This window comes from Miniopterus natalensis, chromosome 8, assembly GCF_054644295.1.
Source record: "Miniopterus natalensis isolate mMinNat1 chromosome 8, mMinNat1.hap1, whole genome shotgun sequence".
Classification (NCBI taxonomy): Eukaryota; Metazoa; Chordata; class Mammalia; order Chiroptera; family Miniopteridae; genus Miniopterus; species Miniopterus natalensis.
This window is the reverse complement of record NC_142088.1, coordinates 37561476-37587838: the sequence shown is the minus strand read 5'-3', so window position 1 is coordinate 37587838 and position 26363 is coordinate 37561476. Positions and strand designations below refer to the sequence as shown.

The window sequence follows — 26363 nt, the reverse complement described above, 5'->3', positions numbered from 1 at the left end:
TTCAGAACTGGCTAGCATAAATCTGTGTTTAAAGCAACATCTATTAAGGGCTTTCTATATGTCAGGCATTGTTCTAAGTCCTCTGCATATACAAGCCAGTCCTCAAAACAACCATGTGACAATCAAACCTATCCCTGCTTTACAGATAAGAATGAGGTTGAGAGAGAGGAGACTATTAGAAAGTGGCTGAACAGGGACATGTACCTGGGCAGCCTGAATCATGGACTGACTCATGCCTTTTTTTTCTTTTTCTTTTTTATTGATTTTCAGAGAGAAGGGAAAGGAGAGGGAGAAAGAGAAACATTGATGTGAGAGCAGAACATCAATGGGCTGCCTCCTGTACACCTCCTACTGGGGATCAAGCCTGCAACCCAGGCATGTGCCCTGATCAGGAATCAAACCAGCAACCTTTTGGTGCCCAGGGTGATGTCTATCCAACTGAGCCACACCAGCCAGGGGCTGACTCATGCTTTTTAAACCACTAGCCTGCACTAAAAAAAACCAAACCTGATCACTGGCCAGTGGTTCCTAAATTGGACAGGATATAAAATCAATCCATTGTCTCAGATACTTTGCCTTGACATCTTGATGGGGTGTAGTGGCCAGTTTACAGAAGGCTGGATTAAGCACATGTCCCTTGGATCATCTTCCTGGTCACAAGCAACAAAATAAACAACGTAGAAAGAAACATTCATGGTATCAGGAGGCTCCCCATTAAATCATGAGAATAATTTCCATTTTTAAATAATGTTTCCATTTTAATGAGCATTTTTACCCAAAGGTCATGTGAAAGACAAAGGCCCAGGTATAGAGAAATCTACTTTAAAATTGTGATTAGGTTGGGTCATACCTTCTTGGTGAATCTAGATACAGCATAACAGCTTATCTAGACTTTTACATCAACTAAATGCACTAAAATGCATGATCTCACAATCTCAACTGAACTCTAATCTCTCTAAAAATAGGCAGTACCTTTCCTACCCATCTCAAAAACTGATGCAGAACATGCACTAAGCTATTCAGAAGATCAATAAAAGAGAAACCCAAATACTTGTCCTAACACCTGGGGACCACTCTGACATATCCCTCCCTCACTTTCCCCAGATTGCATATGCCTGGTGCTTCTTAAGAGATTGCAGATGCTGGCCAGTGTGGCTCAGTTGGTCAGAGTATTGTCAGTATACCAAAGGGTCATGGGTTCAATTCTCAGGGCAAATACCCAGGTTGCACGTTCGATCCCCTGTTGGAGCACATAAGGGAGGCAACCGATAGATGTTTCTCACATCAATCTCTCTCTCTCTGGATCTCACTCAAGAAAATCAATAAAAATGCCCAGCCGGGCATGGCTCAGTGGTTGAGCATCGACTTAGGATCCAGGAGATCGCGGTTCAATTCCCCGTCTGGGCACATGCCTGGATTGCGGGCTCGATCCCCAGTGGGAGGCGTGCAGGAGGCAGCCGATCAATGACTCTCTCATCATTGATGTTTCTCTCTCTCTCTATCTCTCTCTCTTTCTACCCCCCCTCCTTTCCTCTCTCTGAAATCAATAAAGTTGTATTTAAAAAATATATATCTCCTCGGGTGAGGATTAAAAAAAGGATCCCAGGATAAGAACCAATATCCATTTTGACTTTTTCATAAAAACTGAAAGAGCACAGAAACAACATATGTTGGAAACAACTGCTCACAAATCTGACTATTCCAAAGTATCCCTCTAACTAGGACTGGAGGAAAAATTTCAAATGTAATTTATTCTAAAATTATCAGTGGCAATCACACCAAGAGTTGACATCACTCTTTTTTCTCCCTTTCCTCCCCACCAAAAGAGATGTCTTAAGTGGGTTCATATGGGTTAGCTACATATTTAAGATAATTATTCCATCCCACCCCTAATCATACAGATGTTGGATCAAATGAGACATGTGAAAGAACTCTCTATGAATGTAAAGCATATACAAATATTGTTATGCATGCTGACAGTGGTGGGCCCTACTACTAGCTATAAGTGAGACCAAACTCCAGGCCACTGGCTAATAATGAAGTCATGGACCTAACTAGTGGGAGCATGAAATAACAAAGCAATGAAGCTGTTTGGTTCCTCACGGAAGGAACCACATGTCCAGCGTGTGTGGTAAATAAACATACATTTTAATGTAAACTTTTATGTACACATACACACCCATTCAAATGCCACTCAATTCCTGACATGACTACCCTTCAGTGCACAGCTACAAACCAATTCAATTTTTTAAAATTCCCCATAGCATGATCAGGAAAGGACATCCTGATGAATCCTTATCAATGAACAGGAAAAATAAACCATGAAACATCATTTGGATCAGCTCTTGAGCACCTGTTATTAACTGATCTAAAACAATGGGGACTCTAGAAGACAAAGGACTTGTACAGCTCTAGTTTACTGTGTCCACCAAGAATGCCACCAAAAGACGGTGACATCTATTGTTCTTAATGCAGGCTGGGCAGCCTTCACTGAGATCCTGAAGGCCTCAAACAGGTTTCAAAGTGTCCTCAGAGGCTTCCTGTGTTTGCTTATTGTTATGTAATGTTTATTCTTGCTATGAGAGGTCTCTAAAAGAAAACTTTTACACATATATATATATAAAGTCATTCTGATCAAATTTAGATTGCAGCAACTATGGGTTTCTTATCATGGCCTTAATATGTAATACTCTGTGCTACTCAGATTTTCGCCTAAATTTCAGAAGAACAAAACCTGATTTGATACTGTATGAAGTCTCAAAGCTTTATGTTGAAAATGCAAACAGTTTGTCCACCCAAGACTCAGTGCCGGGGAGCCCCCCAGGCTCAGGACTATGTTTGTCCTGCACTCACCTAACAGGCAATGAGCGCTTCCTGTAAGGAGTCCTGTGACTGGGCACATGACTTCTTCCACAAATGACCCATTCCTGCAAAGCTGAGCACATCTAAGAGGAAACAGTTGGGGCAGAGCCCGCAGCAAACACCATGACACTGGTCAGGGGGAAAGGAAGTGCTAAGGAAGAACTGAAACTGCTCTTCTGCACGTAAATCTCAGGCACCGAGAAAGTACAGCTGCCATATCCCCTCCAAGTGCCATGCAAAATGGCAGATAAGGGCTTGGAGAGGGAGGGGAAAGCAGGGGGGTGGTTTGTCCAGCATCGCATCAGATACTTCTTTAAGATGAAAGCTTTCCGAGGGCACGGCAGGCACTGGCTATGAGCCTTCACATGCCACATGGAGCAAATGCCGCAGCCACTTAGTGTCTGAATTTTTCTTCTTGTTGCCCTTTAGTGACTCCTGACTGTGTTCCAAATTATGTTACTAGCTTGGCTTAGACAAAAGACAATTTAATAAGAAACACAAATGTTCGACAATTCACATGAAATCACCATCTGGCCTAATGGAAATACTCATATTTAAAACGTATATATCATCATTTGCCATCTGGGTAATCTGTTACATGTTTTATGGGAAAATCTGAAGTTGGACAATTAACTCATACCATTTTAAAACAAACATCTTTGTTCCAGGATAAACAAAGAAGAAAGGCCTTGAACACAGAATCCCACATTAAATATGTCTTTTCTGCAAGCCAATTTTAGTGCCCTGAACATTTAGCATGCTCCAAAAATCCCCCCAAAAGTAGAAAGATAAAGCAAAAGTGAAAACACCAGAGAAGATATCACAGCCTTCTCCTAAATTAAACCAATTCAGTAAACTGAGGCTTTGGAAAAGTATTTGAAATGAAAAATAAAATGGTTACTATCGTACATTCAAATGTGTAAATGAGGCCTGCAAACCCCCAATACCCTTTCCTCCCTTCCCTCTCCCATCCTCTATTTTGTCCTAAGAATGACAGGAAGGTGGTAGGAAGTTTCATTCTAAAAGTAAATTTCACCAATAAACTGCTAGAAAAAATAAATTGCAGATAACTAATTTAGTAAACGGAAAATGAAAACTGATCCTCACTTCCAATTTTACAGTCTAAGGGTTAAGACAATACTTCAAGTTATTCCTTCTTAAAATCATATATTTTCATGAAGAAAATAATAATAAATCTTAAAGTTAATCCTCTATGATTTCGTCATCCAGATATTAATTACTAGCATTCAGAGTCTAAGTTGCACCTGGTAATGTTCTTCTTTCATACATTTCAGTCTTTATATTATGCCCAGGTAGTTCTATTATTTACCTAAAAGCTAAATCTGATTTAATACTTTTTCCATAGAAGCTGCTCAAATATTTTTGAGCAAAACCAAATGGAACATGAATCACATCCTACCATGTTAGGGTATAAACCAAATGAAAAGCTATAGACTATAAAAACAGCTGAGGGCATGCTTGAATTTTGAAGAACTGATAAAACAACAAAAAGGATCTCCTTGCTTCACAAGGCTGTTCTTTGCAGTTACAATCCTTACTAAATAAAGTAAAATGACACCAAGCAAGTGTTCTTTTTTTTTTTTAATCCTCACCCGAGGATATTTTTTCCTTTGCTTTTCATAGGGAGTGGAAGGGAGAGAGAAATAGAGAAACCTGGGGCTGGTGATTGAGCCTGTAACCAAGGTATATGCCCTTGGCCGGAATCAAACCCAGGACCCTTCAGTTCAAGGGCAAATGCTCTAAGCACTGAGCCAAACCAGCTAGGGCAGCAAGTGTATTTTTAAAATATATCTCACTGATGAAATTACGTTTCATAAATACAGGGGTGGGCAAAAGTAGGTTTACTGTTTTGAGTACACGAAAGTTTATTCTTGTATTACTATTTATTTGTTAATCCTTACCAGAAAATATTTTTTTCCATTGCTTTTCAGAGAAAGTGGAATGGGGGGGGGTACATCAACTGGCTGCCTCCCACATGCTCCCCAACCCAGGGCTGGGAGTGAACCTGCAACCCAGGTACGTGCCGTTAACCAGGAATTGAACCCACGATCCTTCCGTATGTGGGCTGATGCTCTAACCACTGAGCAACACCGGCCAGGGCTGTATTATTATTTATTAATTATTGTATTTTTCCATATGAACTGTAAACCTACTTTTGCCCACCCCTGTATTTATCTATCAGTTTACTTCTCTTTGCTTCCCTCCCATTGCAAAGATAACCAACATAATGCCAACTGTTTTCTCAGTGTGATTTCTAGAGAAGGCAGATGACAAGTTACTATTCATAGTTTTCCCACATTCAAGTACTTTTGGTTCTACTGGATTGATTTGCTAACTTCTGCACATATTGCTACAATAACTGTGAAGCAGGTGATTAAAAACAAAGAAATCATGGGGCAGGGGAGGTGGAGGAGGGTATAGGGAGATAAATGGTGCTGGAAGGAGACTTGACTTGAGGTGGTGAATACAATACAGTGTACAGATGAGGTGTTGTGGAACTGTGCAACTGAAACATGTATAATTTTGTTAACCAATGCATCCCAATAAATTAAAACAAACAAGCAAACAACCAAAAAAGCCCACTAAGAAATCTCCCACCCCCCTCAATACAGAATCACAAATGTTATGGATGGAAGGGCCTTCCAGCCATTTAGCCCAAATGTAAATGTCACACGGTTAGTTTCTGTGTAATTCCAGCTCCATTTTTTTAAAAAAACTGACCCGACAACTAATTATATGTCAGTAGAGACTCCTAATGGTAGTAAAAGTTACCGTTAATCCAAGTTTTCCTTCTAGAGAATCTCACAAAGGATTACTTCCCTAATCTTCAACAATTAGCGATTTTTAACAGCATAAAAATTCTCAAACACACACCAAGAGATAAATCATTCAACAAGTGAAAACCCTTGATCTCAAATTTGCTATTCCCTGGTTGCAGAACCATCCTTCTGCCCTTTTATTTTTCAACAAGAAAGTGGTCCAGTTTCCTCAATCTGACATGTTACTCTGTACAGGCACTTTCACGGGCTGCTGCCTGTTCACAAACAAGTTTCTTAGCAATGACTCAATCTAAGAAATATGATACCACCAGTTGACTGGAACTCACCCATTACGTTTGTCTACAAACTGCAAAGCATGATGCAAAGATAAAGCAAGACTGGAAAGTGACTTGGAACAGGAATTTGGATTATCTTCTCAAGAGACACATAGATATTGGGCCAAAAAGAAATAAAAAAGTTACTTTCCAAAATAGTAGGTGATCCCACCTGCTACCAAAAGTGCATGGATCTGACTTTTCCAAGAGAAGTTTCACACCTGGATGCCAATAGAGCAGCGATTTTCAACCTTTTTCATCTCATGGCACATATAAACTAATTACTAAAATTCTGCTGCACACCAAAAAATATATTTTTTGCCAATCTGACAAAAAAAATAGGTATAATTTTTATTCATTCACACCGGACAGCTATTGTTGTGTTAGCTGTTGTCAATTTTTAATTTGACAATTTAAGGTGAAAGAGGTCAATGCCCCTGACTAAAGAGGTATTGATTTTAAAAATTCTTGCAGCACACCTGTTGAAACCCTGCAATAGAGTTATTTCTTGGTGGTTTGTATCTAGGGTTATCACTACTTTGCCAAGAGAATGACTTGGCTTGATAAGCAAACTTGAGGATACATTTTTCTAATCTCTTCCCCATTTTTGAACAAGCCATATATGTATTCAGTTCTGGATGTTGTCCTCTACAGATGAAAAAAACTTCTCACCTTTGTGAGTAGGTTTTCCATTGCTATTAGAATGATCCTCCAGGGAAACACACACACACAACCTTTATAAGCATGGGATCTAACTCCCTAACCTACTTTACCTTACGTACACAAAAATTAACTGGGTGTGGACTAACGAGGTGGCTCAGATATCCACCTTCAGGCCAATCAGCCCTGCCTGCCCATCCTGTGTGCCCTCCTCCTACAGGGCACCCCTGTGAGGGAGGGCAGTGTTCTAGCATGCTCAAACACATTTTTCAAAACTCCGAGTGATCCTTTACTCAATTTGGGTCCTGCATTTGTAAAAAGCAATTCTTTATTTCAATTTTAAAGCTCCTTTTTCAGACTTAACTGCCTACAATTAGCTCTAAAAAGTAAGAAACAAGACAGTCATCCAGGCTTGGGGCCAAATAAGTACTATATGCTATTTGTTGCTGTTGCCAAAGGCTTGTGTGCTGTGGTGGTGAACGCTGGTGATGATTTTTAGATATGTGTATTATATACTGTAATATATAGAGAGCCTATTTAAAATACGTAGCTTCCTTTTTTAAAACTGCAGATCCTGTTAAAATATATCCCAAAGTGTCTAATTTTCTTAGTGTGAACTTTCTAAAGTATAAACTATTTCTTGGAGTAATAAGCAACTAATGGCTAAAACTCCACTTTATCAGAAAGGTGGTAGTTATAATAAAGGTAGTGGTCAAGATCAACAAGATTAGTGTACATACTACCCTAAATGGATCATTAATCCATCTACCCATCTAATACATACACAGAAATCACCTCTCAGGTGCCAGGGACTATGCTAGGTGCTGGGGACACAAAAATAAAAACCAGTCTCTGATCTTAGTTTTGAGATGTGATGAGAAACTGTAGGACCTAAGGCATCACTAAACTACACAGAAAGACCTCGCATAGTAGTGACAACTGGCATAAAGTATACCAATCACAAATATATGAGCATCTTACCCAGTAAATCAAGCATTAAACCTGGTTTTCCAAAGGTCTAGGGCTAGCTAACACCTGAGAGCAAAGGAGGTTACAGAGGTAGAAAGAACAGAAAACAATATACATCTCCACTCTATGCATTCTTGGTCTCCCCTCCTGGGGGTGGGAATATTTTCCCCATAGAGGCTCAGATTTCCAGTGCAAGGAAAATTCTCTTATCTAAAGAGACTTCCTCTGTCAGTGTGACTCATCTCAGCCGAGGTGGGAATTACTGCTAATGCTACACTGTCACGGAATGCTATAACTGGAAGGGACCAGAGGATCCGTATAGACAGCCCCTTTCATTTTTCAAATCGTGAAACAGGTCTACAGGGTAAAGTGACTTGGCCCAAGGTCTGAGGTCAAGGGTTTCAAAACTACCTTTGGTCTACTTTCCTATTTTTACAACACGTGCCGAGTTACTTGGCAGAGGAGAAAAAATATGTATTTGTTTCACTTTAATTTTTGAATTAGCATCCCTTGCTCCAGCTTGCCAGTCTCCAGGTACCTAACAGCTTCTACCACAGCTGATGTTTGCATGGTTTACAGGAGTGTTCTCTGCAGCCCCTATCTCATTTGAGCCTCACTGCAGTAGCATGAGCAAAGGTGCTTTATCTTTATGGATGAACACATTTAGCCTTTGGGCACTGAGCAACCCTGTCCAAAATCACATGTCTAGCACCTAGCAGAGCCAGGATTCGACCCAAAACTGCTTCTGAGCCTGGCAGGCTCTTCCATGCTGTGGTGCAGCTGCTTGATATTCACACAACAGGACAAGGTCTAGAAACTGCTTTAGCCCCAGTACCTTCTCCCCAGGCAGGATACTGAGACTTGGAAAGCTGCCCTCTTGACACTCAGACCTGCCTGCCCTGAAGACTCATGGGTAAATCAGGTCAACATACCTGCACAAGAGCATAGCATTTAAATCAATCCTTCCACAAAGCCAGTATTTTATACTTTACATGTCTTATCTGGGTTTTCTTACAATGGTCTGACTAAACTGTAAACTCCTGACTATGTCTTCCATAAACAGACAAGACATGTATGTGGTAGAACATTTAAAAATTGCAAAAGTAATCTCCCAGTTACCCTACCCCAAGGCACCCACTGGCATCAGTTTCTTGCGTTTTCCTAGGAAGATATTCTATTAAATACACAAACAGATACATACAAAGTAGCACATAATCACAGTGTTCCACATGTACTCTTCCCTATTTAATATATTTCAGAGATTGTTTTACATCAGGGCATAGAGTTGTCCCAATATTTTTAATGGCCGAGCAGTATTTCATTATACAGATGTACTGTAATATTATTATTTAATAATATAATTATGTAATCAGTCCCCTGTTGGGCTTTTACATCATTTCTAATCTTTTGCTATTACAAATAATGCTATAATGAGTATCCTGTACATAAATCATTTCATAAATGTGTAAGGATATCTGTAGGATAAATACGTAGAAGTGGAATTGCTGGGTCAAGAGTATATGCATTTTAAATTAAGACAGGTATTGCCAAATAGCTCTACACAGAGGTTGTACCTTTTACACTCCCACCAGCCACTTGTGAGAGTACCCTTTGCCCCACTCTTTTCCCAATTTATGTGTCCTTCACACCCTGCATCATACTGGTACATGGTACCCATGGTACCCATGTCAATAAATACGTATTAACTGTTCATAAAGGTCTCCTATGTTATTTCCAGAATCATTTCAAAATCGGCCCTTCCCACTAACTTTTAACAATAAAATTAAGGCTAACGAAGAGAATAAACCGCACATACAGAAATGTCAGTTGGCTGGAGGACAGCATTCTTTAACCACCAGTTGATGCCCAGCCTTGCTCCAGTCAAGCTAAGCTTGGTTGGTGCCTTTGGAGCTGGAGAACAGTGGCGGGGCAAGAAACGTAGAGGCCATGGCGTACACAGATAAGACAGAGGTTGGGCAAAGTCTCAACAGGTGAAACACTCAATCGTAACAGGCAAAATCAGCAACCTCAGCCCTTCTAACAGATGAGGTAAACTTCACGGAAAAAGTCCAGCCAGGCTGACCTATTTACCACCTCCTTAAAGAGGCACTCTTTCCAAGGATGTGTCTCTCGGGAACAGATGTTTGTTGGCCATTAAATTACATTTACAATGCATAGCTGACTAAGGAGAGCTGAGAGTGACCTTGGAGATCATAGTCCAAATCCCAGGTTTATAAATGCGGACCCCGAGGCCCAGAAATGCTAAATGGGTAAACCAGCCCTGAGTCTCATTTGACTGAGCAGAACCCAGGAGGGGTCATCTGGTCAACCCAATACAAATTAGATTTTAAACTAGACTTTCCTATTGCAATTTCTATTAAGTAAAGATTCATGAACTATTAGGAATTACTTTGAAAACAGACCTCTACAAAACTGTTGTATAGGATTCAATCCTGCAGCCAAATTAACGGCCTATGAAACTGTTACCTGGAGAAAATGACCAATGTTTGACCCTCATTTTTCTGTAGAAGACTTTCCTTCTCCCACCTCCAAGCTCAATACAATCTAAGAGCCTCCTGGTTCTAAGCCCCTTCAGGCAGATCATCTCTGCTACAAAGAGCAAAAATGGCTCAAAATTAATGTGGAGCTCTAAGAACTTCCAAATCATGGGATCAAGGCCACGTACCCAGTAAATGCACATTCCAAATTGACGCATCCAAAGGCTAACTAAGACCAAGTACAACTCAAGAAATAAATAGTTCTACGTCTCCTTGGAGAGAGAAACTCCTTGGAGACACCAGCCCTTACATCTGTAGTGCTTTATGAACACAAACCACTTGCATTTGCATCATGATGCAGCAGTTGCAGCAGAATCAGCCATCCTCTAAATCTGATGAGCAAACCCATAAATCAAACCACCACTTAGTAAGTTGTAATGCCACCCTTTCCTCCTCTACTCCTCAAAATGTAAGTAAGATCCTGGTTTACTCTAAGGGAGTTCACTGTAGCTCTTGGTGGCTGTTTCCTTTAAATCCATTTTGCTATACTCCTAAGAAAACAATAGCATAAAACAGGCCTAAACTTTTTACATTTAAATCAAAAATCATTAAATTCAGAAAATTTAGTTCCTCAGTTGCACTGGCCCGTTTGTTTCAAGCACTCAAAAGTGACAAGTGGCTAGTGACAAAGTCGCTGGACAGTGCAGCTCTGCAGGAGCCTAAGGAGTGAGCCCTCCACACTCCTTAGTGGGGAATTCTATTGAACCAAACTCTTCTGTTTTGTGAACTACTTCCTGAGGATACATTGGGAACATTAACCCTTCCAAACGGTAGTATTTATACTTTTAGCAATTATTTGTAAAAAGCCACCTCAATGGCCTGAAAGTGATAGTGTGAATCTGAACTACTAAGAGGGCTCAAAATGACTAAATGTATCATCCTGACATTATTCAGCAAAGATATGGTCCAGATGCCACACAATACCATGATTACTGCAAAGGTCATCTGAAAACTGGGTAGAAATAAGGGGCCTTATTGATGGAAAAGTATTATCTGTCCCAACTAAGGATATGAATAACCCTGAGTTTGGAAATGATATTTCACCTGCTTTCAGATGTGCACATTTGAAAATGCACAGTGCCCACCTGTTGCCAATTGCCTGATGGCAATTTGGACCTCTTAAAAAGGAAATTATAATTAGTGTATATATCATACTACATTCTCTTCAAATCAATACAGAATCTAGTTTTCCCTTGTTGCAAATCTTTTCAATTAACCCACTAAGTATGTAAGAACAATGGTTACTTGGTGAGCCTTCACATTAAGACTTGAGAATGAACAATCAGTGCCAACATATATGTATATTTTTTTTTTAATTTTTTTTTTTAAATATATCTTTATTGATTTCAGAGAGAGGAAAGGAGAGGGAGAGACAGAAACATCAATGATGAGAGAGTCATTGATCGAGCCCACAACCCGGGCATGTGCCCTGACTGGGAATCGAACCCCAATCGCCTGGATCCTAGGTCGACGCTCAACCGCTGAGCCACGCCCAGCCGGGCGAGTGCCAATATTTTAAGTCCAGAATAAAGACGGGTATGACACAATCTAAGTTGTAATAATGGCCACCACTTACTGTGTACTTTCTATGTGCGCAACACTACTCCAGGCACGTGTATTCAGTATCTGTTTATGCTCATACCAATCTGTAAGGTGGGTAGTAGTATTATCATCACCCTTTTGGAGCAAGGACACTGAAGGATGGAAAGATTAAGTAATTTTGTCTGAAGACCTCCATCCAATAAAGGTAAAGGATAACAACGAGACCCAACCCAGGTTTCTATTACAGAAGTACTCAAATAACACAGGCTCTTACTTCAGAATAGCCTAGGCCTCTTTAAGGGAGGCTGCTCAAAGAACGCTGGCTTAGGAAGACCTGCAGGGTGCCAGCTGGGGCTCCGCTGCTAATCAGGTGCGTGGGGTAGCTTTGGCCTATCCATCTAACCTCACTGTGCTGTAACTATAAGGGAAACCCCAGGCAGAATACCTGTTCTCACAAATGTGTTTCTTATATGAAAAATAGTATGTGAATACTTCATAAAAATACAAGACAACTCAGGGGTGAGGTATTAATACTATTAATAAATGCAACTCCTATTGCAGATGTCAAATGAACATGAGAAGCATCTGATTTTCACACTTCTGAGTCTAACCACCTGAGGTCCTAACTTGCTTGTGAATCAGACATCTGCACGGCAACGAGAGTGTGTGTGGTAAGTGTAAAAAGTTTTCAGCCGTGTCATCTCCCCGAGGGTCTTAGAAGTTTCTTTTCCTTCACCACTCTGCCTTTTTTCTTTTTCTAAAGAAGGGTGTGGAGTTCAGAAGAAGACAAGGCCACAGGGGTCAGCTGGGTTCATGTTTGGATTTAGCCTTCCACTAACACACTTCCACTCCCCAAACTCTTTCTGTGGACACTGCTCCGTTTCTAGGCCCAGAGCCCCAGAGCAAGAAGCTCTGCCACAAGTGAAGAGTGTTTCTGGGAATGAGGAGTTCAGTGAGATGGCTTATCAATCCACATAAGTTCAGGGGATGCAGCAGGCAGGGGGAGGGTCCGACAGGGAAGCTGGGCAGTACATGGCCCTCTGCTGTCCTAGGGCAGTTAAGGCCTGGCTATGGATGGGTTTTCTGTTTAGGAAGCTTCAGTTGCCACAACAATCAGGCCCTCTCACGCGACCAGGGACATGCATATGAAAGCCCACAGGTGAGTGAGAAGTTTATAGAGCAAGAAGAGGCATGGATTTTACGCTGTTACACGGCTAGAATGCAAGGAGGTAATTTTCAAGTGCAGCATCTTAGATTCCCACACATTCAAATATCCCTGACAAATAAGAAACATAAGTATGATAATAATCATAGCCACCACTTGCTGAACGTGTACCATGTACGCCATCTTGTGCCCAGTTCTTTTCTTAATTTAGGAATGCTCTGATGTAGATACCAGCCTCATCTTAATGAGGCTGAAACTGAGACACACTCCACTGTAAAACCATCAACCTAACCTCTCAAGGCCTGAGTTCTCTGCGGACAAAACAGGGACAGTGCCCCTTATCTCACAGGGCACTGCAAGGAGTGTGCAGGACACAGCCAGTCTGTTAAAGTACTCAGCACCCTGCCCAGCCTTGGGAAGAGCCTGAGAGGGCAGCTGCCAGCAGCTGCCACCACCAGCACTGTCAGGTGGCCACTTCTGCTAGCTCCGTCCTCACAAGCAAAGCCCATGGGAGGGAAAGGAGAGGATGCGGTCTGTTTTTTCTTGCCCATCACTGTGACTAGCAGCCAAGGATGAGACTGACAGATACGACTGAAGACGGTAAGAGTACATCGATCTTACAAAAGGATGTAAAGAGAGAAACCCCTTGTGCCACCTGAAGCCAACAATCCTCACAGCAGAGCAGCAGCTTCCGGCTCACCCTCCCCTTCTGACACCAATGGGAATAGTACACCGGCGAGTGGGCTTCTGTTAAACCACCAGGACAACGGGCATGCAAACTTGAGCACACATGGTTGCGTCACAGGGCCAAAATCTCCCCTCCAAACATTAAAAAAATTCTTTTAAATAGTTAACAAAGGCAGAGTTTAGAGTTATAATTACAGATTCCCCAATACTCAGGCTAATGCCAGCCCACCTCACCGCACTCACACTCACCCACAGAAGAGCCCCTCACCATCTCTGCCTCCAACCTGTTCATCCCCTTATTCACAGGCCAAAGCAGCTTGTTGTCCACATCTAGCTCGTGTGTTTTGCCCTTTCTAAAACCCATGATTTCCAGCTGCCTTGCATACTTGCAAAGTCATACACAGGCACTTGAAGGTCCTCTACAGACCCCAAATTAACCTCTTCAGCCCTAGCGGCCCAATATGCAGACAATCCATCCAGCTCATGCCTGCATCTTCCCTTCAGCTTCCAACTAAAGCATGAGTCAAATGAAACCCTTAAAAAGGAGTCTAGTTAAAACGCTACCTCTCCCCTGTACTGTCATGGAGCTGTCATATATCACAGAGGAGCTTATATAAACACCAAGTTCCTATAGCATAGTAACAGACTCACTCTCATGTTTACTGAGCAATTACTATTAATTAAGTACCAAGCATGGTGCCAGACAGCGTTACAAATATGAGTAAAAAACAGTCCCTATCCTAGAGGAAGCTGTACCTTAAGCAGAGGAGATAGAGATGTAATTTATACTCATTATGGTATGAAGCATGACCTATAATCCAGGTGTACAAAGAGCAAAGGGATTGATTAATGAGGGGCAGTTTGAAAAGCAAATGTCCTTCAAGGAGGGCAACACATTTGCTGCATTATCTTGGAAGAGTAAAATAACTTCATGCCCTCATAGTTCCCCAGGGGGTGAAAATACCTAATAAATATTTGTGGAATGAATAAGTGTACATTTACGCCTAGAATATAGTATTTTCATTGTATACCTAAGATATCTGGGGCTAAAGAGTTCTAAGTAACAAAGTAACAAAGGTATGTTTAATATCATTTATGACCCAACTATTAGTCATAGAAAAATTATTTAACTTTATTCACAGTAATGATACTTCAAATTATTCTTTGGGTACTCTACTAAAAACAAATTATTACATCTTAAGAACTATAAATGCACACTCCAAGTTAACAATAAAGTTGATTTTTTGAGAGAACACAAATGATAGTATCTCCAAATATCCATTAAAGAATTTTGTAATTTGGATAATATAACAATTAATCAATCAATACAAATGTTGATTAAGTATATATTCTTAGAAAACACTAGTTATTTCCCTCAGAAAAAGGCCAAGAAATGGGCAACATCATTTTGCCCCCATATTCTAGACTTTTGTCCTAAAGCATCAAATGATTACATCTCAACCTTTTCAGCTATTCTACAGCTTCCCCTACTTTCTTACCTCACTTATCAGATGTCTTCAAAAAGTACCCAGTAGAAAAGGCAGTAAAGACCCAAAGAGATATGGCTTATTATTTTTAACTTCATCTTGAAAATTAAAAATAATGTCTATCTTTTTCAGACCAATTCTTCCCAGCTAGAGGCCCAAGAAATGGTAAATCGTGGTAACTACCACTAAATAACATTGCTCTTTGTTAGGGAACTAGACTACTCTACCTGAGTAAGTGAAATGCACATGGTCCCTCTGGTTTCTAGAGCCTTCATCAGTGCTATGATCTCTCTCTCATTACCCCCTTTTAGTTTAGAATACAAGGTGTGAGGAGGATGTTACCTGAGGAGATGGTAGGCCTCTCCACAAAAACCAAGGAAGATTTCCTGAGAACAAGCAGTAATACTCTAGAAGTCAATGCACCACAATGATTCCACTGGGAATCGTTGTATGGGGGTAGATGGGTCCAGTTTCTGATTGTTGCAAAGTATCTTGTAATGTGGGACTGTACTCCACTCCAGAGAGAAGTCCATCCAGCCCATGTGCCAGCAGCCCCCTCTTTGAGTAAACATAGAATGAGCTCTTTGAGGCTGGGATACTGTCTTAATTAATTTTTGTAAAGAAGTCCCTTATTCTTTAGCATTCAGGAAGAGTCCAAAAGGCTGCGTTCCTCCTGGATTCATTAAAAGGAATCCTGTGAGCTAATTTTCTTTTCCCCAGTCCTTCTCCTTTTCATTGCAGAACCCATTTTCCAAGTGAGATATAACCTGGACTCTCCCATTTCAGAATCACCATCGTCACTCTCAATGACTGCAGCAAGGATTCTCCCCAACATGCAGCTGGTAAAGAAGTTTCTAGCAGAGGGTGAGTCTCTGGGGGAGTGGAAAGAACCCAGAGGACAGTTTTCATTCTTGGCCTGGTATCAGCTTGGGAACCAGTAGAAAAGAGCACATGGGCTGGGCTGAGGGGAGGACCCAATTAGAACAAAGTAAAGCTGCCCTGTCCTTTGGGTTGATTTCTCAATGTAGATTTTAATTATGTTTCACTGAGAATTGCCAAGAACAAAAACAACTTCTTGCATTTCCCCCCCCTATTGCAAGTAAAAAAAAAAAAATCGTTTTATTTTTTGGTGGTTTTCATTACCAAGGTTTTAATGATTAAGAAAAGCTTATTTTTGCTAGGTCAAAAAAATTGATGGTTCCTCAACACCCTCTACACACAACAGCAAGACCCAAGTACTGTAAAACAAACCAGCAAGAAGCACAGGTTCTTAGTCAGCCCTCAAGCACCTGAAGGATTACAGTTCCATGTCAGACCTCTGTTCCTACTCTGGTTACACTAGGCAAAGAAAGTATGATGATCATTTCCCCCTGTACTCTACTCCCTTAGGCTGGGGATAAGTTGGGGTCCATGTGTGATACTATAATTTTGTGTGCATCCATGTGTGATATTATAATGTTATGCTGAAGCAGAGCAGACAAAATATTGTCAAGTCTGGAGTAAAGCAAAATTCCATACTCTTCATCAGTAGGCCACCTACATACCCAGTCAATATTGTCAACGCTGCTTCTCACACAGACTTTGGAAGGTGAGGGCAGAGATGGTACTAACCCACCCTGAATGTTGGTTACATTCCAGCAAAAAAGGGAAGGGCATTTAATAAGAAAAATGATTCATTAAAATGCAAGTACAGCCCTGGCAGATGGGGCTCAGTTGGTTGGAGCGCCCTCCCGTACACCAGAACATGGCGAATTCAATTCTCAGTCAGGACACACACCCAAGTTACGGGTTCAATCCCCTAGTCAGGGCGCATGCCGGAGACAGACGATCAATGTTTCTTTCTCACATCGATGTTTTTCTCTCTCTCCCTTCCTCTCTCTCTAAAATCAATAAATAATAAAATAAAGCCTTTAAAAAGGGAAAAACAAGTATGCATTGCATAGAGCCTAAATGTTAACCCTGAAATTCTTCTGTTTTGAGGTAAACACCAATCATGTACATCATTCAGCACAAAATGTGTAAGAACAAGTGAAAGACTAGAATACTGTTTTTTAAATCTTAAAGCAGTAGGAGAGGATGGGTTAACAAGAATTCCAAACAAGTGATGACTAGTTAGAAAAGCAGGCAGCTTCCCTGGGGAGACTAAATATACCCCTCCAATGGGGGCAAAACTGGAGTTGGGCTGCACAAGCTCTGCTTGGCAACACTGGAGAGAGGTCTGGCTGGCTGGCACAGGATGCCACTCCCTTCTGGGCCTGTTCCCACCCTGTCTGCAAGGTGGGACTAAGCCAGCTCCAGAAGGCCTAGAACCACACCCTCAAGTCTCTCTAATGGGACTGCTGTGCTGTTCATCTTCATCTCTCTCTCCCCCTCATTCCCCCTCTCCCCACTCCCTCCCTCTCCTTCTCTCTCAAAAACAACTCAGAAGTTAGCCCCCCATTTCCAAATATGTAAACCAGAAAGCCATTCAGGTTAAGTACATATGGTAGCCATCGTGGTCAGAATATAAAGTCGCCTTTACCAAGCAGATACAGAGAATCAAAAAATTGAGCTGCTAAAAGATGCCTTGTAGATTTAATTTTTTTTTTTTTTTTTTTTTTTATGAGTTTCAAGAATACAGAGCACAGAGCTCCCTAGGGTAAGATTAAGTTCATCTGGGCCTCCAGGCTCTACAACTATCCCAAGCACCTGTCCTCACTGTCTTTTCTATGCTATTCCCAAATTACCTAGACTGCAGGTTATCACAGGCAACATTCCTGACAAAACATGAAAAAATTCTGAACCACTTGGGGAAAACCTTTGATAAAAAAGTTATCATCCAAATTTCCACGAGGGATTAAAGAGCTCAAGTTGCATTTACTGAATTTCATTCACCAGGCACCTTAAACACAGTTCTCAGACTTAGGTGTTGATCTTAAGGCTGTGAAGGTCAGTGAACAAATACAAAAACACTTCCTTTTATGATTTCAGTAAGACATCCTAACCACATTTGCTAAGTCACTATATAAATATCAGTGGCTGCCCTGACAGGTGTGGCTCAGTTGGCTGGGCATTCTCTGGTGCACCAAGAGGTTGCTGGTTCCATTCCCGATCAGGACACAAGCCTGGATTGCCAAGTTGATTCCCAGTAGGAAGCATGCAGGAGGCAGCCAATCAATGTTAATCAATGTAATGCTTTCACATGGGTGTTTCTCTCTTCTTCCTTCCTCTCTTTCTAAAATCTAACCTATTTTAAAAAATTTAAATATCAATGGCTACAAAGCACTGAGCTAGGCTCTCTAGGGCACTGGTTCTCAAACCTGACTGCACATTGAAATCCCTTCAGAAGCTTGAAAAAATACGGTTGCCTGGGTCCTACCGCCAGAGACTTTGATTTAGTGAGGGCTATGGTGTGAGCAGCAGTATTTTAAAATACTGATGGTGATTATAATAAACAGCAAAACACTGCTATAGGCAATAAAAAAATATATAAAATAGAAACCCAAATATTCATCAACTAATGAGTGGGTAAAATTTTGTGTATCCGTACAATGGAACAGCATTCAGCAACAAAAAGGAATGGAAACGCTACGACATGGTCAAACCCTGTGCGCGTTATGTTAAGTGGAAGAAGCCAGTCACACAAAACCACATATGTTGTGATTCCATTTACATGAAATATCCAAAACAGACAACTTCATAGAGATAGAAAACAGATCAGTGGTGACCAAGGACTAAGAAAGAGAATTGCGGAATGACTGCAGTGGATATAGGTTCCTTTTCGGATAATGAAAATGTTCTAAACTTGAGTGTGGTGATGGCTCTACAACTCTGAATATACTAAATCATTGAACTGTCCACTATAAGCGGGGGGAACTGTATTTTAATTATATCTTATAAAGCTGTTAAAAAAAGAGAAACATAAATTCTATGCCTAGCTCTCGAGGAACTTACAATTTAGTTGTAGAAAGAGAAAAAAAAGATGCACAGATAAGACAAGCATCAGAGATTTTTAAAGCCCAATGAAGAGAAATGTCTAAAACAGAAAGTAAAAACTATTAAATTCAGAAGGAGGCTTCAAAGCCAAAATGACCTGATATTTTTCTTTTCTAATTAGAAAGAGGAAAAAAAAAAAAGAGAAAGTTTGGATCTCCTCAGTATGCTGCAGGTACCACAGGCCCCAAAGTCTCAATTTCCAAGCGTGTTGAGAGAAGAATGACTGCTTAGAATTGCCAAATAAAATTATATGTATATTTTTAATCCTTCAGAATACAGGCTGTTGATGGATTATAATGACTCTCAAGAGTCAATTATCAGCAGGGCCTTTGAAAGGCAGACTTGGTGCTTTAAATCTTTCCTATGTCCTGGATTTGTCTTTCGTATTAACAGAGTTTGGGTCAAATAAACTTACACACTCTCATACACAAAAATACTTTCATGTATGAGGCTTTGTGACAAATGAGTATTGTAGAATAAGTGTTGTAAAAACAATTGGTTAAAAGTGCTCTCCACCCTCAGAGTTCCTAAAATTCCTAATACTAATAGTTTTTAAGCATTTATTGTGGCAGGGTGACACAGAGAAAACGCCAACTTTAGGAAGGGTGGGATTTTGTTTAGCAGTCTTGTTTTGTTTTGAGGGGGAGAATGGAAATGGTGTATTAACACCATTTGTATTTTTCTAATACCATTCAGGAATTATACAGCTGAACATATTTTTGTGCTCATTTCCAGAGAAGATACCATTATCAATTGAAGCAGCCTTGGCCTATAGCTTAGAGCCTCTCCCCCCATTTTTTTCTAATAGTTTACTGATTTTTAGAGAGAGAGTAAGGAAGAAGAGAGAAACATCCATATGAGAGCATAACATGGACCCGCTGCCTCCTACCCCCTACTGGGGATCGAGCCCACAACCCTAGTATGTGCCCTGACTGGGGATCGAACCAGCAACCTTTCTGTGACAGGAAGATGCCCAACCAACTGAACCACAACGGCCAGGGCTAGAGCCCTTTTAATAAATGTTTGTTGGAGCATATTTAAAAGCAGGTAGCAATGAAATCTGAATAACTCCTAGAAATCATATTATCAAAATATAAACTCTATTCTCCATTTTACGGTAAACTTAAACACACAGCTATAGATGAAGAAAGGAGGTTAAATATTACTTTTAGTAAACTTGTTCTCCTATACCCTGGTATGCAACAGATTTTCCAACAAACTTTTGTAAGTGATTAGGCCAGGCATTTAAACACCCTGGGTTTACTCAGACCAACTTTTAGGCAAATCACCCATTGGATACTAAAAATCCTGCAGTATCCTTAACTCTGACAAATAAGACAATAATTCTCAAAACAATCTGTTCAACTTACTAAGGACTAAGAAATAAAGAATTTAATTTTGAAATGTACTATTCTCAAAATTCCAAGTAAGCTTCGATTCGTAAATGCTAAAACACGAGGTTAGTGTTTAATTCTACCAGCTGTTTTCAGTTCAAATTCTTTCCATTCCTCCCACTTTCCTTCAACCTGGTTTAATCCTGTCTGTCCCACTCTTCACCACATATACATCTTTACTACCAAACTTACTTTGGACCACTCCTTCAAAAGGGAAAGAGCCACTGGAACAGAAGAATGTTCTAACTAACAAGGCAAACAAAGGTGAACAAAGACTCCAGTAGCTAAGAGATTTCATTAAGAAAAAGGAAAACTGTCCCTGAAAAATATGAGGCAGAATCTCGGACAATGCTGAAATCCCAGAAATTTTAAAAACTATTATTATATTAAATTAAAACCCCTACTCTGTGTTTTCCTTAAAAGGCCCCCATGTGATAAATCCATTGACAGATTTATTTATTCTCACTGGATGGAAAAAGGTCCACCTCCCCCCTCACATACACAGTTACTGAATTTCTCAGTAAGTGGAAAAGGTTAATAACGTCTTTAATTCCTGCCTCTTGTTTCCCCAGTTTTTCTTAAAATGTAAGCTTTTCTTCCTGTTCAAAGCTTAACTAGTGCTGGTCCAGTTTGGAAGTCATGATTAAGAGCTATGGGAGTCAGACTACTTAGATTTGAATCCCACCTGTACTGCTCAATAGTTTGGGTCACTTTTAAGCAGAATTCTTGGCCACTCTATGCCTCTTTTCTCATCTGGGAACTGGAGATAATAGTATTTCCTATGGGGTTACGGTGAAATTATGCATATGAAGCAATTATCACACTGCCTGGCATGAAAGGAAGTGGCCAATAACACATCTATTATCATCTTAGTGGCAAATTCTTCCTGCATCCTAGTTTACACTGAACAGTTAACCCCAGATAAAGGAAAAATTAAAAAGGAAATGCTGTTTATGCAAAAGCCCCTTTAAATGCGTTCAGCCAATAGAGAAGAAATTCCCAGGGGGGAAAAAGTGCTTATAGTTTACAGAGCGCTTCTTTATCTCATGCAGTTCTTTAAGTATAATTCATCCTAAATAAAAAACATTACAAAAAATAACGTATTTGGCTTCCAACCCTTCCTAGTAATCCTAAACACAGACAAGGTGTTTGTTTCCCCCAGCATTGTTTATAAAAACCCAAGTCAAAAAAGAAAGATTCCAAAATGGCCCAAGTTATTCTAAATGCAGAGAAGACTGATGTGAGTTGTGTACTTGTTCCTACAGGCCACTTCCACAATCTCTCAAGAGATTTTTCACATCTAAAAAGTCAAGTTGTTCTGTGATTAACATTCATTCAGGAGATGAGAGGCCTGTCCTATTTTTCTTTTAAAAATAATCTTATCGGTCTAGTCCAAGATCAATTTCATCCCTCACACACAACAGTACTTTTATCTCTCCAAGACACCCTTGGAAAGAATAACGGATGGTTCCTTCCACCTACTGGAGATAAAGAATCTAAAGCTCTCCTTACCGACCTGTTCATCAACACCTCCTTTGCACAGAGGGTGAAAAACCATACCCTAATACCACATCATACCTGGAGGCTGACAAAAGGTCAGAATCCACTTTGACTCTTCAAATCTTTCTGGACTACAGTGATTTAATATGAATCAGTTATAGGCATGAAATTGATTCTAAATTTTAATCCATTTTCTTTTTTTATAGTCTTCAAATAAGCTAACTGATGTCTGATTACAAAGATGAAGGAGTTATCATACGTAACTAGAAATTTCACATTTAAATGAGAAAGCAGTATATAAGCTTTATGCATGTCTGTATATAAAACGTTAAATTACACAGTAAAGAGAAAAATTTAAAAATGGAGAGTTCTAGACCACAATTCCTGAATTTAGGAAAACTAAAGTCCATTAGCATCATATATCCCTTTGTCATATAGATAACTGTATATGTGGCCATACAGATTACTCCTGAACAGCAGCTAAGTCTGAAAGCATACTTCATACCAGTGGGAACCAGGGGAATACAATCCCAATTATTACCGGGGGAAAGTTCAAGACAAACAGTTTCAAAGAAAAAAAGCACAATACATTGTCAATAACTTAAAACCTCACTTTAGATATTCAGGATCAGTCTAAAACATTAGGTATTTGCTGTACTTATTAAGTTACACCTTTCCCTGAACCAAATATTTTTTTCCTAAGAACCCAATTAAAAAAAAAAAAAGGAAATATAAATATCTACTTCTTAAAAGTCCCTACAAAGTATAAAGAGAAACTCATTTTCACTTTTTTAACAATTTACAGAACTTTAGAGAAAAGCATTATTAAACATCGGTGTCCCATCAAAAGAGGCAGCATGCTAAGAAATTTAGGCAAATTCTCAGAGAAAAGGAAAACTACATAAAACACCCAAGGGAGAAATAATATAGGAAAGCCTAAAAGCAACAGAAATTCTAATCTACTCTCGCAACTCTTACCCTTGACAGCACAAAACAGAATATCCTGCCTTATACATTTTGGAATTGCAATTCTGAAACGCTAAATCCAAAGACAAAGCCGCCGTGGGGAAAAATAACAATTGCGCAACAGATCAACAGCTCCAACTTGTCCCTTGGCTCCAGCGCGGCAAGGTTTGCAAGCTTTAAGGCAGGAAAGGGCCAACTGAGGGCTGCCGTGACAGCCAACCGGCCACGGTCAAGGAGGCCGAGGCCACGCACGGGGCGAGGGCCACTAGGAGGGACCGTGAGAGGATGGAGACGCTGGGGCGCGGCTACTCCAACCCGAGTCCCTGCCCCGCCCGCTCTTCCCCACGAGTTGGGATCCGACCAGGTTGAAACTTTCCCGCTGTGCGAGGCCTGGTGTAGCAGCCGCACGTCGTGGCATACTATCCCACTGGGCACTTGGGGACCTCCTCGTCCCCTACCTGGGGTCTGCGTTTTCTGGCCAGGCTGCCTAAGAGACCGACCCCATGGACGGGCAAAGGAGCACCCTTGGACGGCCTGTAACTGAGCGAAAAGCTTCCACTCTCTCTGGTGGCCTTCAGGCGAATAGCTCCTGCCATATAGTTTTGATAATTAACTAGAGTTCTACTCAAGGAACCCCTTCCCTTTATCAGCAGAAAAGGCGGGGAAATATGTACAGATGATTCCAGAACCAGACTCATTAACTGGCAGGGGTCCACCAGAAAAAAGGTATTTAGAAATGTCGTGCTCTTCCTAGGGCACCTTTGGACGCCTGTTTACACCCCCACCCCCCACCCTTAGCTCTTGCCTCGCCCCTCCACCCTACTCTTGACAGTAAAAGACGTCTGAATGGACCTGAAAACTAGTTCTCCCATCTTCTCAAGCTAGACCTTCTTGAGCAATAAACCTTTCCCTACGCCAGGCTCTGATGTACTGAATACTGGCCTTTCTTTTGCAGTATCGGGCACAGGAATCTAGTATCTGTAACAGGCCCAGCGGGGTGAGCAAACTACGCTAATGCTCGCGAATTGTGGGGCCGGGGACAGCGGCGGCAGAGAAGGGGCTCCGGGTCCCAGCCAGGAGACCTCAGCTCCCCCAAGAGCGGCCCCGTGACTAGGCACATTTTTGCCGGCTCCCAGGCGGGGGAGCGGCGCAGCCCCGGAAGTGCCGGGCCGCGCCGGCTCAGACCGCCAGCGTCCGCCCCCTCCTGCCCAGCAGCCATGGGGCCGCTCAAACTTGGGGGCCCGGCTGGGGCTCCGGCGTCCCAACCCCGCGGCCGGGGACGCAACGAGAGACGCCTCACTCGCCCCACGCGCGCAGGCATGTCCCCCAAACCCCCACCCACTCGCCTTCTGGGGCGGCGGGCACCTGGTCGGTGGGTCCACCCAGCGGCGCCCCCAACTTCCCTCGCGGCCCCTTGGGTCCCCGCTCTCCCGCCCCGGCCCGGGGCAGACGCTGCGACCCCAGTGCGCGGCCACTGCAGCCCAGGCTCCGGCCACAGACGGGAGGAGACGCCGGTGGCTGCCGTCGCTCCCGGCCCGCGGCTCCCCCGCGCCCACGCCCCCATCCTGGTACAACTGTGGGGCCGAGGGGGCAGCACCTGCTGGGACGGCAGCCCCGGCGGCGGCAGCTCCAAGTCCATCATGCTGAGCTGGGACCCGTGCTCTGAGGCTCCCCGACGGCTGTCCTGTCCCGGCCGGCTAGGCGCGGCGCGCACCAGGCCGCACTGACGACGGCAGCTCCCGCGGGCTCCGGGGCACTCGCTCCTCGGCTGCGAGGCCCTAGTCGCCTGCCGGGCTCCAGCCGCGCCACGCCTCCCGCCCCCCAAGGGCGGGGCGAGAGCCCCGGCCTTTCCTAGCCCGACTGGCCGCGCCGGCAGGGCTTCCGAAAATCCCCCACCCCCGCCCGGCTGACGCAAGGAGCTCGTGGGCCGGGAGTGGGAAAGGGCCCCGGGCCGGGGTCCCAGTGGGCGGCCGCGGGGCCGGGAGGAGGGCCGCGTGAGCCACTAGGCTCCCGCGCTCGAGCCGCCCTCTCGCCAATGAGACGAACGCTCTCCGCCCGAGAGATTAGGAGTTGTTTGCCGAAGGTCTCGGGCTCAGGCGCTGTGAAGCAGTTTAAACAGTTGGAACAAACACGGCTGCCCACCGGGCGCCGGCGCTGGTATCGCAGCCGCGCCTCCCTGAAGTGGAGCCGCGGAACCTCGCCCGCTTTATCTCGCCCCACCGCCCGAGAGCGGCGCCGGCCCGGACCCGGCTGCGCGCGCCGCGAGCTGCCCCCTCGCCCTCCGTCCCCTCCGGGCTGCGGCCGGCGGGACTTGCCCAGGGGAAGCGTGGGCCGCGCGGCGCAGTCGCCCGAGCGCCCTCCGCGTACTCCCACGCGCTGGCCGTCTGGCGCGGCTCCGGGCGCCAAGGGCAGAGGAAGTGTCGGTCGCAGACCAGGCGGGACTGCCCGCCGCGACCTTCCGTTCCCCACCCGGGCGCACACGCCCTACCTCGGGGGGCGCCCTTGAACGCGGTGCGCACCTACGACACGCCATAATCCTCCGAGTTTCTTTGTACGTACTCACTATATAATTTTAAAAATGAAAATGGAAAAAACCAGTCATAAAATAGTTTGTGTAGTACGGATCCACCATGTAACAACATGTGCCTAGGAAAAAATGGAATTGTTCACCAAATATAGTTGTGGGATCATGAATGATTTTTATCTCCCTGTTTGAGCATGTTGTCAATCTAAAATGAATATACACTACGTTTTACATGAAAAACACTTAAAAATTAATCATTGCCCACAGAAAACTCCCAAGTTCTTGGAAACAAGGTTATTGTGACATCTGAAAGATTTTAAAAAGAATAAATTTGTGGGTGTGTTTTTTTCTCTTCTGAATTAACAAGCCTGGTTTTCAGTTTCTAGCTCCTTGATATTATGTAAAACCAGGTGTAGTGCCAGCAGTGGTTTTATTATTTCATTCAACGCCCCCCCACACACACACACACCTGACTATAGCAGGTCAACACCCAAAGAACTTACTTTCTTTTGGTTGCATAATTTGAACACTCCCAGGATTTATCTGTAAATTTATATGTTCAAATATTCCTTGAGGTAAGTCAAGCCTAAATTAATCGCTTGTAATTGAAGCAAGCTTCTTCGACTTAAATTAAACCCTTTCAGCTGTTATGTGAAAAGCCTGTAAAATGATCTGCACACTGAAAAAGAAGCCTTAGGAGAAATTATTTACAATGAACCTGACATCATACTTGCAGAGACATAATGAAATGACATTTCTGCCTCAAAGAAGGGCAAAGAATATATTGTCAACAATTCGAGTTACTTATTAAAACTACTACATCCCAGAAGGTAGACAATGAGCCTAGGAGGTAGGAGATACCAAAGTCATATATGACATTGCTGCTCCCCTCAAGGAGTTTATAAAGTGTTTGGTATTTCCTTGTTAAGCAACCAATTTCCATTGAGTTTAGACTGAAT

The 26363-nt window shown here is 42.5% G+C and overlaps 1 protein-coding gene across 2 annotated transcripts in view; it reads right to left on the bottom strand.

Moving 5' to 3' along the window:
* Positions 1 to 24582, bottom strand: part of NFE2L2 (NFE2 like bZIP transcription factor 2) — a 30647-nt gene extending 6065 nt beyond the window's left edge. The window contains exon 1 of one of the 2 annotated variants that reach the window (XM_016208954.2): positions 24478 to 24582. In XM_016208954.2, coding sequence (XP_016064440.1) covers positions 24478 to 24522 — 45 coding nt within the window. In that variant the 5' untranslated portion in view covers positions 24523 to 24582. Of the gene's footprint in view, positions 1 to 22892; positions 23042 to 24477 lie in introns of those variants that run through there. The other variant, XM_016209019.2, reaches the window with a different exon arrangement.
* Positions 24583 to 26363: the final 1781 nt, after the last annotated feature.